Genomic DNA, 13,782 nt, shown 5'->3' on the forward strand with positions numbered 1-13,782 from the left:
TCTCTCTTTTTCACTTTCCATGCTTATAGCATTGCTCTTATTCTATGACTGCTATATTCCGTTTAAATGCACTTAAATCTATAAGCAAGCAGATTAATGTCAACAGCTGGAAAACTGACATCATATGCAACAAGTAAACCAACAAACCATGTTTGCTAAATTATTAGCAAGATAATTTGTACATCTGTGGATTAACAAGATCAACACACATTGAATCTGACCCAAGAGGGTTGGAACAGAACAGAGATGCAAAGATGTTCATGGTGAGCACTGCAAAAAAAATCAAAAGGACAAGACTTGTGGTCTTGTTTTCTCTGACAAGTGGATGCTGATCCATAATGGAGGACGGGGGCGGTAGGGAAGAATGGAGGAACTTTCGATTGGGCAGAGGGGAGTGAAGGGAGAGGAGAGGATGTGAGAGTGGGAAGGAAGGTGGAATGAGACCCACATTATTACCTTATGTACAGTTATAATTACATGACAGTGTGACTCTGCACCATGTACAGCCAGAGGTATAAGTTGTGCTCAAAAAAAAAATTTTTTTTTTAAAGGCATCGGCAGGAGATCCATGAAGCTGAAAGCTGAGCTCCAGCCACCTCTGCCAGGAAAGTCTCCAGGTTCTGCTCGAACCTGGTCTGTGTCTAGAACTCAAATCACTTCATGTCCCCACTGAAGTCCCATTTCCACCGTGAAGGGGGCACCTTCATTAAACTGTAATGCAAAGTGTAAAAAACAAAACAAAACAAAGCAAAAAAACACCTATAAAGAGGAAAAAATAAAGTGAAAGATGTAAACGCACCCACCAAGTGACTGGGTGGGCGACCCTCGCAGGTGCAGAGGGCGGTGGGCGGCGGGTGGGTCAGTGCGCGTGCGCGCGCCTCGGTCCTGAGCGAGCATGCGCAGTGCCCCGCCTTGTGCGCCTGTGCGAAGTACCGGCGGATTTGCTTGTGGAGTCCAGGGAGGTGAGAGGCGCTGGCGTCGTCTGAGGGTTGCTGCTCTTTGGCCGTCGCTGTCCCGCCATGACTTGGTCTTCCCCGCGTTCTTGAAGCTGTTCCTGCGAGCGTTGTCCTGGACGGCGATGAGGAGCAGGGAGGCAAGCCGTCACCTGAGGCTCTGACGAGAGGTACTGACGCGGTCACCGCGATGGCCTTTTAGTCTCTTGCCTGGTCCTCGCGACGGCGGAGCAGGTAGGTGCGGGTGCTGTCCCCGCTTTATAGACGTCAGACCGAGGCCGGGAGAGGGGAGGCCGTGTCGGGGTCACATCCACGGCCCAGAGGTCAGCGCTGCCGGGCAGCAGCACGGGCTGCCGCGCGGAGGACGGGTGGAGCGGGGCGTCATTACAGACCCAAAATGGCGGCCTCCAACTTTCTGGAGCTGTTATGAGGAGACGCCTCAGAAAGCACTGAAAGTCCGAATTTCAAATCAAAAGAGAGCTTTATTTACCTGGCCAGGGACTGTCACCCACCGTGGAGATTTAAGCTCTGTGGGAGGACAGCAGCTTCCTGGTTCATCCAAAAAGAATATAAGCACAAAATCCACAACTCAGTGACTCGCTTATCATCATGTAAGCTAGCCGGTCATAGAAATTAAAACATTAGTAAGTGGGACCTGTGGGCTCCAGGCAGGACTGGAATTTTCCAGTCAGCAAGCCAGCGATAAACAGAAGCAAAACAAGCATTAGCTTTGCAGTTCAGTTGATCACAGTCCTGGGTTCAAGCAGGTGCTGGACAGTTGCTTCCTGAATTTGGGCGGGTGTTGTGGGGGCTGAGAATCTACTTCAAAGTCATATAGACCCACAAGTGTACTCAGACCCAGGATGTAGCTCACCATGACTACCACTGCATTCTGATTAGGGTACAATTTGTGGGATACAAAGTACAGAAAAACAATTTTTATAAGAAAACAGCTTTTGTAACAGTTTTTTATAGAAAGCAGCAAAATGGAGTCTTAGGCCTGTCTATGACAGTTCTTGCTTCATAATTGTCTTATCTCACTTATCAAACTCTTATATCTATAAACTATATTTTTAACTAATATGTAATCTAATTTACACTCTTATTGATTGTATTTATCAGTTCACACCACAACAGAGCCAGGTGCACTTGCATGGTTCCCACTTTGCTCGGAGAGCAGAGCTCCTGCCCTGCAAGACAAAGGTAGGAAATAATGCCCTTCGTTGTTGCCCTTCTTGAGCTGGGGGTGGCAGAATTTCTCGAGAAGCAGAATGGCTCTGCATATGTGTGTTGTTCCGGAGTGTGGAACCAGTGGGGAGTGCCATTGGTGCATGAAGTCCACTTGCAAAGGGTGTGGGCAAGGAATAATATCATGGTTCTGAAAACGTAGATTCTGAAGGGGAAAGGGATTTCAAAACAAGAAATGTGGTCTGCTTTCCAGGAACTTTGTAGTTTTTAGGGCCAGGTTTTTCAGAGATCATTTCCCTATTATTTTGTGTAGACATGGAGACCTGAATAGCACAAAACTGATGAAAAACACAAGCACTCAACTACTGTGCTAAATTCCAGTCCCCGGGTTCCGCTTCTTATCTGGGCTTGAATCTTTAATAGGGCAGTCTTGCCTTCTGCTAAAATACCTGTAGAGATGGGTCAGACTTCTTATTACTTTGTGTTGTTCAGTGCTGTCTTTCATTGTTCTGCAGTGAGTTACAAAATCATAGTTATAAGACCACAGGACTCCTCCTTTTGAGTTTTATCGGTGCTCACTGTGAACATGTTTGCATCTGTGTTCAGTGCCTTCCCTCTTGGTTCAGATTCAATGTGTGTTGATCTTGTTAATCCACAGATGTATAAATTTTCTGTTTAATAATCTAGCAAACATGTAGTTTATTGGTTTACCAGTTGCATATTTCTGAGTCATATCAAGCAGTTTTCCAGCAGCTGACATTATATTTGCATCCTTGTGGCTAGAAATGGATTTAAATAGACTATAATAGACATAAAATAAGAACAATGATATAAACTTAGAAAGTGAAAAAGAAAGAAAGCCATACTCTTTCATTGACTTAGTGTATCTTTTTTTTTTCAAGGAAGCAGTTTATTAAAGATAATGTTCATCTGGTTTGTAGTGCATGCCTGTGATGCCAACCAACTACTTGTCTGGGGTTGGAGGATATCTAGTGCAGAGAACCATCTTCCCATGCAGATATCAGCAATGGCTAAGCCTCCAGCAGATCCCCACATTCCCAGTTCCCTTTGGGGGCCCAGTGGTAACAGGGATCTAAGGCACATGGGAATCCAGAGAATATCTAAAGTGTGTAAAAACCCTGAATTCCCTTTGTAGCTGAAGGATTTGGATTGGAAATTTCCCAAATTGGAACATTAATGTCAAAACCATTGGCCACTAGAAATTAGGCATATGGAAAATAGGCTAGAGTTAGGGGTCACAGCTGGGTACCTAGTAATAATGTCTCTAGGGAAAACCAGATTCCCTTTTCACCCCAGCCTGTCCTCTTTGGATAGTGGGGCAGAGGCAGGATTTTCTCTGTACCCCAGTCCAGACCCTCTTATTCAATATGCTAGTCTTACTTTGATCTGAAGAATTAGCTTAGGCCACGCTGGGCCTGGTGGCTCAAGCCTGTAATCTCCAGCGACTCAGGAGAGACCAAGGGAGGACTGTAACAATTCTAGGCCAGCCTGGACAACTTAGCCAGACCATCTCTAAAGGGCCGGGGATGTAGCTCAGTGGTTAATACCCCTGGGTTCAATCCCAGGAACCAAAAAATGAATTAGCTTACCTTGGGAGCCTTATTTTTGTAGGGTGGACAGAAGTGCAGAAGCCGCAAATCTCCAGAAGGCTCCCAGGATGCCTCCTCAAATAGCAGACTTAGTGTGTCTTTATATTAATGAAAATTATATTCCATAGTCAGGGTTACCTTGTTTTGGAAAATATTACCTCCCTTTACTTCTTTGTATCATGTGTTACAAAGCAGCTCTTTCGATTCCATTTCTGACCCTCCCTATTTCTGGACAGGTGGATTGGCATTTTGACTTCGCATGTCATGCAGCAAAGGAGATTTGATGTGCTTGTGGAATCCTGCTCAGCAGTTACTTGATCTTCCTCAGGGTCCTCCTGGCAGTTGTTATAGCTATTGTGTCAACCATCATGTGTGTCACCATGAAAGGTAAAGAATAGCCTTTTCTATTTGACACCTATTTCATTTTATTTTCATAGTTTATTGAGATGTAATTTGCATACCCTGTGATCCACCCATTTAAAGTATACAACTCAGGGTTTTTAGTACATGTCAGAGTTGTGTAACTATCACCACAATCAACTTCCAAACATTTCATCACCTCCAAAAGAAATCCTGTCAGTACCAATTAGCATTTCCCCCCACAGTTCACCAAGCCCTAGGCACCTACTCATCTGCATTCTGTCTCCATAGATTTGCCTATTCTGGACATCAGAGAAGTGGAATTATCCACTGTGTTATCTTTTAGTCTGGCTTCTTAGCATAATGTTTTCATGGTTCACCCATGTTATTCATGCTTAGACCTTTATTCCTTCTTATGGCTGATTAAATTGACATTGAAGGGACCCCATTTTACTCATCAGTTGGTGAATATTTGAGTATTTCTCTTTTTAAATATTACCAATAATGCTGCTATGAATATTTGCACACAAGTGTTTGTACAGAAGTGTGTTTTTATTTCTCTCAGGTATATATCTGGGAGTGGACTTGCTGGGTCATGTGGTAACTCTACATTTAACCTTTTTTCAAAAAGTATTTTTTAGTTGTCAGTGGACCTTTTTTTATTTTTATAGGGTGCTGAGAATCTAAACCAGTGTCTGACACATGCTAGGCAAGTGCTCTACCACTGAACCACAACCCTAGCCGCTCTACATTTAACCTTTTGAGGAACTGTCAGACTTCTGAGCAGCTGCACCTTTTACTCTCCCATCAACAGTGTAAAGGGTTCTAATTTCTCATCCTAACCAACACATTATTAGACTTCCTGATTATAGATATCCTAGTGATCAGGAAATGGTATCTAGTAGTTTTGATTTGTATTTTTTGATGACCAGTTGACTAAAAGGTGTTGACCTTTCATGTGCTCATTGGCCATCAGTTTTGGAGAACTAATTCTGTAAAAGGATAAACAAGTTTATTTATCTCTTTATTAATGAGTTATAGTTATACTGATTCTGTGCCACCCCCTTTATTTTGTTTTGGTGCTGGGGATTGAATCCAGGGCCTTGCACATGGTAACCAAAATCTATCAGTGAACTATACCACTAGCCCTTCTGTCTAATCTTTTTGATAATTCTTCCAACATATTACAGATTTATGCAATCATTTCTTAGAAAATATCTCTGGAAATATTGGAATCTTCCCCTCTTTGATTGCAGTGGTTCACAGTGAGCTAAGCATTCTGTGGCTAATAAAAAAGGGCATAGGAAATTTTAAAAATTGAGTCTCTTCTCTTAGCTGGTCCCAATTTGTGTCCTTTTTTACATGACAAATCAGTAATTATAGGATTCGTGCTCTCCTAACCTCAGTGAGATGTTAATAGAAAATTATACAATAGGATCATGGGAATCCCCGAATTTGCAGCCATTGGTGAGAAGTGCGAGTGGCCTGGGAAACCCGGAGCTTATGGCTGATGTCTAAAAAGAAGATGGTGTAGGGGCGGCCTGTGGCCTCAACTGGTAGCACATGACCTTCATGTGGTTGATCAGCATCAGATTTGCTTTACACAGTGCTGTCTTTAATGACTTCTTCCTTTTTGGTACTTTTACCTCTGAAGTTACTCCATTCACCCAACCACCATCCCTCTTTTAACACATTCAACCAATCTTAAGCTCATTCAATATTGGTCCCTTCCAATCCCTTCACATCATCTCCACTTGCCTCTCCAACCCCACATCACATCTCATCGATGGCTCCGTTGCCACCTCTCTTTAGCTTTGTTTTTCTTCTGGCTGATACTTTGCTTTACCTGCTTCTTTCCAGCTGTTCCCATATTCTCTGATGCTCTCATCTCTCAAGGTACTTGTCTACAGTCATTCATTGCCCAAACTCTTAGCTCTTTCCTCTCTGTGCCTTCTATTTACCAGCTCGAGGTCTTCCTATCATCTCATTCTTCTTCCAACCTGCTCTAGTACCTTCATTTCCCTTCACAAGTTTCTATTTCAAGAAGACTCTTTGGATTTTCTTCTGTCATGTAAAATTAGAAACACAGGTTGTGGAGAAGACTCCCATTTTGACTCAAGTAGCAAAGACTACTATTCCCCCTGTGTTCCTAACCTTGGACATTACCAGGAAGCCATCTCCTGTTATATGCTCTCCTCGATTTTGGATTTAAGATTATTGTACAGCTTCCTTTAAATTTTCTTTCACTCTTCCTGTGTTGTCTCTCTCAGTGACTTCCTGTGTTTCCTCTTCCAGTCTCTACTTTAAGTTCTGCAACCTTCTCTGTTATTTCGCTACCTAAAAAATGAGGTGTTTTTCTCCCACAAGTAAGAAATTTGGTCAATTAACCGCAACCCTGTATTGTTTGACAACAAAAAAATAATCCAGAATGACAAGATCATATGCATCATTACAGTAAGAAGAGTTTCAACTTTATTCAGTTTCCTCACAAATGCACTGTGCTGTACTCTTCACAAGCACATAACACATGTGCTCTCTTACAATATACACTACAGAAAAACATTTAAAGAAAAGTTCAATAACAGCAGCTTGATATTCACCATAATGATGATAGAACATCACATGAAAATTTTATATTTATTAGATTATGGGTTAATAACACTGAGGTATAAAAGTAATATGATAAAATAGATAAAAAGAATAAAAACCTCAGAGAAATATATATATGAACACAAACATGTTATAACACTCATTACAAAACTAATAAGGAAAAACAAATTTCCAAACAATATCTATCTCAGAACTATTTAAAATAAACAGTGTTCAAAATAAATGACATTTATCACATGTACTAAAACTGTGACAATCATATAAATAAATCATCTTCATGCTTGTTATCCTTAAGGGATATGTGACCCAAGATGAATTAAAAGGAGAGGTAAAAAGAGAATTTACAGGGGGAGAGAGAGATTCATGGCTAAAGGATATTCACTTTAGACCAAGATCAACCATTCATCAAAGCTGACATGTGGGCCCAATTGCTGTGGGTTTAGGATTTCTAGCACATCCTGAATGATAAACTGTTCTCTCTCAGGTCTAGCTGAGCAACCTCAGAGCCCCCAGCACACCTCTAGGGGGTCATCTGTGTGGTTGGAGTTTGAGACCATGAAGCTGACTTGGAGATTCAGGCTGTTTCACCATCTGCAGAGGGTGGCTGTGGGTGGAGGTGGACAGGACTGGATCAAGAAGGTAGGTCCTCGAGCATCCTGAATAGAAAATCACTGACTCTGTCTGTCATCAAGCCAGGGATACAGAATTTTGTCCCTCCCCTCAGGCCAACATAGTTCCAGGACTTCTAGGCAATGAGGGTGCGATCCCGGCCCCACACCCAGAGCTCCGGATCATAAGCTTGAATCTGGAAAGGAAAAGAGCCCCCACCAAAGCTGATGACTTTACAGGATATTGAGGGGTTTGAAGTTATGGTTAATTTATTTTCCCATTCCTTAAAATCACTTCACTTTGATTTGGACGTTCTCGTCACCGTGATTCACACAGTCTATAAATATCTAAAACTACAATGTTGAGAGGCTTGATTCTATTAACTAAGTTCTGTCAGCTACACAGGAGGTGACATAGCAAGGTGTAATTATTAGATTTATTTAGCCTGGTGACAAATGAAGTAGCTATATACGGATATCACAACATTATTTCAGCTATTACTCACATGGACGACACTTATCAGGATCATGTTATATAAAATGTGGGACACATTTTTTCAGATTTCTTTTCAATAAAAATCGAGTATATTTTCCTATATCAGATAAATAAATTAAGCATTTGTAAAGATGCTTTGACAGATAGAATCCTTTTGGTGTCCCTTCCCATCAAATTTGAAAAGTTGATTTTATCAAGAGACAAGCTTTATCATTGTCCCTGATTTGAGTAGAATAGTGGTTGAACATTAGTAATATTTCTGCTTGGATCCATCAAGAATACTTAGTAACATGGTTAAATGCAAAACTGAGGACTGCCCAGGAAGTCCTTCCCTCCCTCCTGAGCTTTCTCCTCCCCAGAGCCCACCTGCAGCCACCCACCTTCCTGTGTCACTCCAGTCAGCCCATCCCTCTCCCCCCACAAGCACACACAGCACCACCCACCTCCTCACACTCCTCCTTGGAAACCCGAGTGTTCCAGTTCATGGAGCAGATGAACTGATATCGCAGTTTGTGGAACAGGGGACGCTGGGCGTAGTAGCTCTTCCCATAGAGGAAACGAAAGATTTCTTGTTTAGGAGCCTGGTTGTCCTCCTCCATGTCATTGGCCAGGTAGCTGGGGAAAGAAACCAGGTTGCTCTTTAGAGGCACAACCAAGAAGGACCTCCCCTTGGAGTCAGCTTCCCAAAACGGACTCCCAGAGGACCATCTTCAGACAGGACTGCACCAGCCCTATTAAGTGTTACAGAGGACCATGCCTTGGTCCAGAGGACTCTGCCAGACACACACCTTCTGAAGAACTCCAGCTCTTTTCTAGAAAGCATTGAGCAACACAGTTGTGGGGCAGTCCTAAGAGGTGGTTGGACCCATCTTGGAAGAATTTTTAGGGTGTGTGTAGAAAGCCACAAATGTGAGAAGACTCCTGTATGAAGAACCAGAGGGGACCACCCTACACTGGACCTGTGCCAGGCTGGGAATTGGGCATCTGTCTTGGAAATCCAGAGGCAGAAAACAGAGCAATGTTGGTATAGATACAGGAAGGAAGAGCAGTCAGATGTGGCTGCACCTCCAGTCTCTCTGCCAGTGACAGGAGGTGCCCATGCTCTCTTCCACTCCTCTCAGGTGGGCTTTAGGTTTCCTTGGTTTTCTTGACTCTTTAACAACTGGCCTTTAGGGAGCTTGTGTGTTGCTTTGACTAGGGAAGTGTGGAAAAGAAAAACAAACTATACTACAGTGCTGTGATCTCGTGAACACGGAGCAAACAGGACAAAGAGGCTAAAAGTAAAAGAAAGGTTAGTGCCCCTCTGCTCCCCTCCTACCCTCCCAGGTAGTGAGTCCTGATTGATGAAGGAGACCCAATACTCACAGGGCCAGAAAGAAGTGGATTCGTTGGTACTGCCAGGAGAAGAGGCCAGCCCGGCTAAAATAAGCTATGACCATAGACAGGAGGTACTGATGGAGAGAGAAGAAAAACACAGAGAGAGGTCACATCCTGGAAGAGGAGGAAAGAGGGGACAGGAATGGGAGTCTGGGGTAAAGAGTGCCCCTGAGAGAAGTTCACCACGTAAGGAGACCTGCTGGTTTGGGGAAGGACCTGAGACAGTCAGAGCAGTTGGGGGAAGAAGAGACTTAGTGTGTTCTGTAGGATCAGCTCTGAGGGGACCTTTTGAGGAAAGGCATGTAGGTCAGCTGGGTGAGGAGGGTCTTGGGTAAGCTGGAGAACAGGGGGTCCCAAGAAGTGCAAAGAGGAGAGGAGCCCCAGCAATAGGGATATAGCTCACTCTGTAGAGTGCTTGCTAGCCTCGCATGCACAAGGCCCTGGGTTCAATCCCTAGCATCACAGAAAAAAGGCTGTTGAGCACTGGGGTTTTGGCTCAGTGGTAGAGAGCTTGCCTAGCACATGTGAGGCATCGGATTCGATCCTCAGCACCACATAAAGATAAAAAATAAAGGTATTCTGTATATCTACAACTAAAACATATTTAAAAAAATAAAAGAGGAGAGGCGCCCAAAATCTCAGGTAACAATAGCCGAGAGAGGAGGATAGGAATGCAACACCCCAAGCAGAAGCAAGGTCCACCTGTCCTCACTGCATGGAACTGCTAGGCCCTGAAGAGAGATGTTGACAAGTCACAAAGGGTCAGGACTTGGCACATCTTGTTGGTTCTACATGGAGACAGAAGGACCGTGGGCTAGAAATCCCTCCTCATCCAGGCTGTGCTGGAGCAGGATCACTGCCCAGTAGAGAACAACCTCACCTTGTCAGACACTCTCAGATTCTTGTCCCAGGCCAGGAATCTTTTGACAACAGGATCTTCTGTGAACAGAACACTGGTGTTAGTTGGGAACCAGAAGGGGCTTCATGGGTGATAGACAACAGAGAGAAGAATAGGACCTCCACTGAAGAAGGTGTGGGATTGGAGTGCAATAGAGCCCAAAAGAGCCCGATATCCCAGTTGGATAGGAAAAGGACAGGAACATTCCTGGGAAAGCTGCTTTGCCCTGAAACCCCCCAGGGAAACAACTGAGTGAGGGTTGGGGTAAGAGATAGACGTCTGTATGACTAAGAACTTGGAGTAAACCGCGAGGGCCCATCATCCCCCAAGAATGCACCACCTCAGAATTAGAGTTTCTATGTTATTTTCTAGTTTGATAGGCACCGCTCAGGGAGGATGAAATCTATTAGAACCACAGTGTCTGCAATCAGTGAGGATAATTGGAATCAAGCTCTGTGATCCCAAGCAGGGTCATTTTTCAGGTGTAATGTAATCATCCATCATCTAAGAGTTTCACAGGGTACAGGGGTCCTGAGTCCTCCAGGAATGGGGATCTCAGGGATAGCAGGGCTCTTTGGAAAAGTGCAGTGGCTGTAAGTTCCTTGTTTGTGTAAAGAGCAGGATTGGAGGGCGCTACCTGGGTGTCTCCCTACCTAGAAGCCTCTTGAAAACCTCATGGTGTTCTGGTTGCACCGAGTTCATGCGCCGTTTTTTGAGTTTCATTTTGAAGCCACACAGTGACTCCACATCCCAGGGGTGATTTAGCTCACTTTCCAGATCCTCCAGCTCATCCTCAGATTCAGTGGAGGACTCTCTCTTTCTCTTTAGGCCAGTGGTCTCAGGCAGGAGGCCAGATTCTACCCAAGGTACTGAATCAAAAATCCCCGGGGAATCATCATCCGAGTCTCCCTCAGATTCTGAGGTCCACTCTCTCTTCCTCGAGGACCGACATGGGAGGCAGGGTTTTACCCACAGAGCTGAGTAAAGGAAGCAGAGTCAGGCTCCTGTATTTGGAACTCATCCTTTCATCCTCTGATCCCAGTTCACCTCCCACACCCCAGACCTTCAACTGTTGCCTTCTTAGCTTGGCTGGTAGCTGTCTTCTCCTTACCATTGTCCCATCTCCCTGTTCCTCAAAACTCTTTCTCATTATGGACACTTTCTCTCACGGGTGGAGTGACCCTTTTTACATCCCCTGTACCCATTTCCTGAACTTAGATCTCATCTTCTAGCCCAATTCCTTTCTCTGCAGATTTTCCATCCATGTGGACTTCCTTGTCCCGTGGCCTATTCTGAACTTCAAAAGTGGGCTTCCCACCTTTCTGGCTGCTCTATCCCTTCCTCCTTACCAGTCATCATGTCAAATCAGTTCTCACTCTAGCTCCCTCACCTGATGGACCTGCCACCTCATCATCTACCACCACCTCCAGGTGGGATTCTGAGGTGCTTGGCAGGGAAGGCGATTGCCCAGACTGGGAGATTTGTTGATCCTCCATAAGTTCTCCAATACTCTTGTCTTCCTTCTACAAAACCTAGGTTCTTATTAAGATAAATCTTTCTCCAGAATTTGGTTGAATAGGAGTCTGTTCGCTCTTCTCCAAACAGGAGAAACCAGGTGAAGAACAGTACTGAGGACAAACTGTTGCCCACTGCACTGCCAGTGGTCAACAGAGTCTGTCCCTTCCAGTCAGGAAGGTTGGAAGCCTCTGATGTCATCGCTTATTGCAACCTGGCAACCAGTTTGAAGGAAAACACCTGCAATTGTCAGACTGGAATGTGCACCTGTCCTAGAGTTCTAGAGGAGATGGTCTCTGCTGCTACTAATCCAAACTCTGTCCACTTTGTCTCTGACCCCTTTTTCACTTCTGTCTAGACATGGGTTCTTCTCTCCGTTCTCAACACAACACATGTTAGATACCCAGCCTCTGGGCATTTCCATTTCAGAGTTCAGTGCAGTGGGAGATTAAGGAGTATGGCAAGGAAGAAGGGGGAGGGCAGAAATGACATGACCTCCCAAGAAGGAGCTCAGTATGTACAAAAGAACCCACGTACACTGAATTATCACTTGAAAACCCTAAAAGGAAACACTCAGTTTAGCAAATCTAATCTGCTAAGTGCCACTGGTCTTCACTATTTTCAGAAATCTGTTAAGGGGACACAGACTCTGCACTTAGGCATGTTTGACACAAGGGTTCCTTTTGAGGTCATAAAATCATAGGAAATTGTACCCATGCTCATGGTTTTCCCAGAGTGTCTACACTTTCTGGGAGTCTATGGATCACCTCAGGTTAGCCTCTCAGTTCCAATCAATCTCTCTCAGTTACATAGCATATTTGGGAGCACAGACATTGCTCTTGACCTGCATGTTTCATTATCACCCATGCACCCTATGGAAAGTCTCACATGTAGAAAGAAGAAACAAATGGGAGATTTTCCCATTGGAGACAGACAATAATATTTGCTGAGAAGATGGGAAGTGCATGGGATGTGACCCAGCACCCAGTGGAACTGGGAAGCTGCTTCCAAACGTCCTAACTCAGCCTTTTGCTTTCCAGCTGGGCATTCAATCCATGTTTTATCTTTCTGTCCACAAAATGTGTTTAAATGTGTAGAAAACTTGCCATGTTACCCATCGTGGTGTGTAGAGGGTGAGTGGTGTCAATTACATGCATGTCTCACTTAATAATGGAGATATATTCCTAAAAATGTGTTATAGGGTGATTCATCATTGTATAAACATCCTAGAGTGCTCTTACACCAACTGAGATGGCTACAATTTCACTGTGCTGTCATACTGTGGGACAAATTCATGTATGTGGTTCCATCGTTGGCCATAACGTCATCGTGTAGGGCATGAGTTTAAATTTCTGTTGTGCAACCACCTGCATCACTCATCTGGAGAGCTTTTCCATCACCATAAACAGACACTCTTTACCAATGAAGCATTAATTCCTACTTCTCCTTCTACAGCTCCTACTGACCACCATTCTACTTTCTGTCTCTATGAAATTGAAAACCCTCGGTACCTCATCTGTGTTGAAGACTGTGAACTCATACAGTATGTGTCCCACTGTGTCTGGGTCATTTCACTTTGTGTACTGTCCTCAAGATCCCACATTGCTGGAGAAGGGGTCGGAATTTCCCTCTTTCTTAAGGCTGAATAGCAGAAGAGAAGATAACATCTTTTGTCCATCTGTTTATCCCTCAGTGGGCATTGGGTTGATTCCATATTTAAGCTGCAAGACTTTCTTTTGCCACTGTTGGACCTTATCAACAAGATCATGTTTGTTATTCATGCTGTGCTTGAAGCTTTATTTTGCATTTTAATGTCTTACATGATTCTGATGACCCCATTCCAAGCAGGAGTAAATGCAGGTTGATTTGTGTTGTCAGCTGAGAGTGAGTGTCCACCTAGTTTTGCAGCCCTGGATGTTCAGAGTTGAATGAGCACCCAGCAGCCTTCCAAGTGACCATGAGTTCCTTGGCAGCTCTCTCTCAGGTCCTGGCTGTCAGGAAGCAGGTCATGTTGCTGTGGAAAACCAATTGCATAGATGCTCCGCTTATTCGATTTCCCCATGATGTCTTTAAGCATCAGAGCTGCTTGGGTTCTCTCATAGCAAATCAGAAGTTCACACTCTCCCTTGTAGTGGACAGCCTTCAAGTACACCCACATGCCACATGA

At 44.2% G+C, this 13,782-nt stretch overlaps 1 protein-coding gene and 1 long non-coding RNA gene across 2 annotated transcripts; one reads left to right on the forward strand and one right to left on the reverse strand.

Annotated features, from left to right (window-relative positions):
- The first annotated feature begins 914 nt into the window (after positions 1 to 914).
- Positions 915 to 4,568, forward strand: LOC131424517 (uncharacterized). Its single transcript, XR_009227682.1, has 3 exons — positions 915 to 1,187; positions 2,076 to 2,156; positions 3,988 to 4,568. It is a non-coding gene; the product is annotated as an uncharacterized LOC131424517 (long non-coding RNA).
- Positions 4,569 to 7,466: 2,898 nt separating this feature from the next.
- LOC124098786 (speedy protein E4) lies at positions 7,467 to 10,922 on the reverse strand (the record flags this gene model as incomplete). Its single annotated transcript, XM_046453737.1, has 5 exons — positions 7,467 to 7,526; positions 8,269 to 8,440; positions 9,191 to 9,276; positions 10,083 to 10,141; positions 10,754 to 10,922. Coding segments are annotated over 5 exons (546 nt in total), but the record flags the coding sequence as incomplete, so codon positions are not given.
- Between the last annotated feature and the right edge of the window lie 2,860 nt (positions 10,923 to 13,782).

This window comes from Marmota monax, unplaced genomic scaffold, assembly GCF_021218885.2.
Source record: "Marmota monax isolate L192 unplaced genomic scaffold, Marmota_monax_Labrador192_F-V1.1 WCK01_AAM20220418_F8-fsc00148, whole genome shotgun sequence".
NCBI lineage: Eukaryota > Metazoa > Chordata > Mammalia > Rodentia > Sciuridae > Marmota > Marmota monax.